The following is a 1,264-nucleotide window of genomic DNA, read 5'->3' on the forward strand; positions in this document are numbered from 1 at the left end:
GCCCTAAATATCCCCTCTTTTCTACCTACTCACCCCTCCCACCTCTTCCCCTCCTCCAACCCTTAGCAACCACTGATCTTTTTGGCAATTTTTATTGTTTTTTTTTCACTTGTCATATATTATGAATATTTCCCAAGGTATTACATATTCTCCAAAAACATGGTTCTATTATACGGATATTATAGATATACTTTAAGTCATTTATCTCTTAATTGTTGGACATTTAGGTTGATTCCAGTTTATTTCTAATATAAATATTAGTGCTATAATGAGCATCTTTCTACCTAAATATATTGCGCATTCCTCCTTTATTTCTTAGGATAAGGTCCTAGAAGTAGAATTACTAAATCAAAGAGTTTAGTTTAGGCTATTTGTACATATTGCCTAGTAGTCCTAAAGAAAGCCTGTACCTATTTATAAGCCTTTTAGCAGTAAATGGGAATGCCAGTTTTCTGACATTCTTGCTAGCACTGGTAATTACTTTTCTCAAAAAATATATACCAATTTGATAAGTGAAGGAATGTGTTTCAGTTTTATTTCTCATCTGTCAAAGTACTGTAATTTCGGGAAGTATTTGTTCATGTCATTTGCCTTTTTCTGTTGAGTCTTTAGTTTTATTAATGGGTGTAATGTATTTCTTTTCTTCTAGATCCTTTTATCCTGCCACATCAGCAGGTTGACAAAGGAGCCATCAAATTTGTACTCAGTGGAGCAAATATAATGTGTCCAGGTTTAACTTCTCCCGGAGCTAAACTTTACCCTGCTGCAGTAGATACGATTGTTGTATCCTTCCCAGGCTCTGTTGAAAAATGTGTTCATTGTATTCTTGTTATCACTGAAAGAACTAACATCCAAGAGAGGATTAGATATATCTTTTGGAAGTTACTGTTATATCTTTCTGCTTACATTTGAAGATGTGGGAAGCAACATTATTTTGTGTTAGAAGTTAAGTGAGAACAAGTAATAAAAATAGTCCCAGCTGCATTTCAGCTGTGTTAGGGCCCAGTGTTATGAGACTTGGGACACAGTATAAAACTCCTGATTATTAATAGAGAGGTTGTATATGATATGATTGGATCACTTATTTGAACATCATCTTGCTACTTTTACATTTGAATTACCCTGGGAAAAAAGCATTCAAAAGGGAAAAGAATTTAGGCACCAGGTGGAATTTTGGTGACTAGTAGGAACCATGGGCCAGAGAAGGCAAGGGCACCCCACTCCAGTACTCTTGCCTGGAAAATCCCATGGACGGAGGAGCCTG

The 1,264-nt window shown here is 35.9% G+C and overlaps 1 protein-coding gene across 2 annotated transcripts in view; it reads left to right on the forward strand.

The window, feature by feature from the left end:
* LOC105003854 (malignant T-cell-amplified sequence 1) overlaps positions 1-1,264 on the forward strand; it is an 8,324-nt gene that overhangs the window by 2,591 nt on the left and 4,469 nt on the right. For both annotated transcript variants that reach the window (XM_010861297.1, XM_010861289.1), the window contains exon 4: positions 650-783. In XM_010861297.1, coding sequence (XP_010859599.1) covers positions 650-783 — 134 coding nt within the window. The remainder of the gene's footprint in view (positions 1-649; positions 784-1,264) is intronic.

This window comes from Bison bison, unplaced genomic scaffold (genome assembly GCF_000754665.1).
Source record: "Bison bison bison isolate TAMUID 2011002044 unplaced genomic scaffold, Bison_UMD1.0 scf7180017857754, whole genome shotgun sequence".
In the NCBI taxonomy this organism is placed as follows: Eukaryota; Metazoa; Chordata; class Mammalia; order Artiodactyla; family Bovidae; genus Bison; species Bison bison.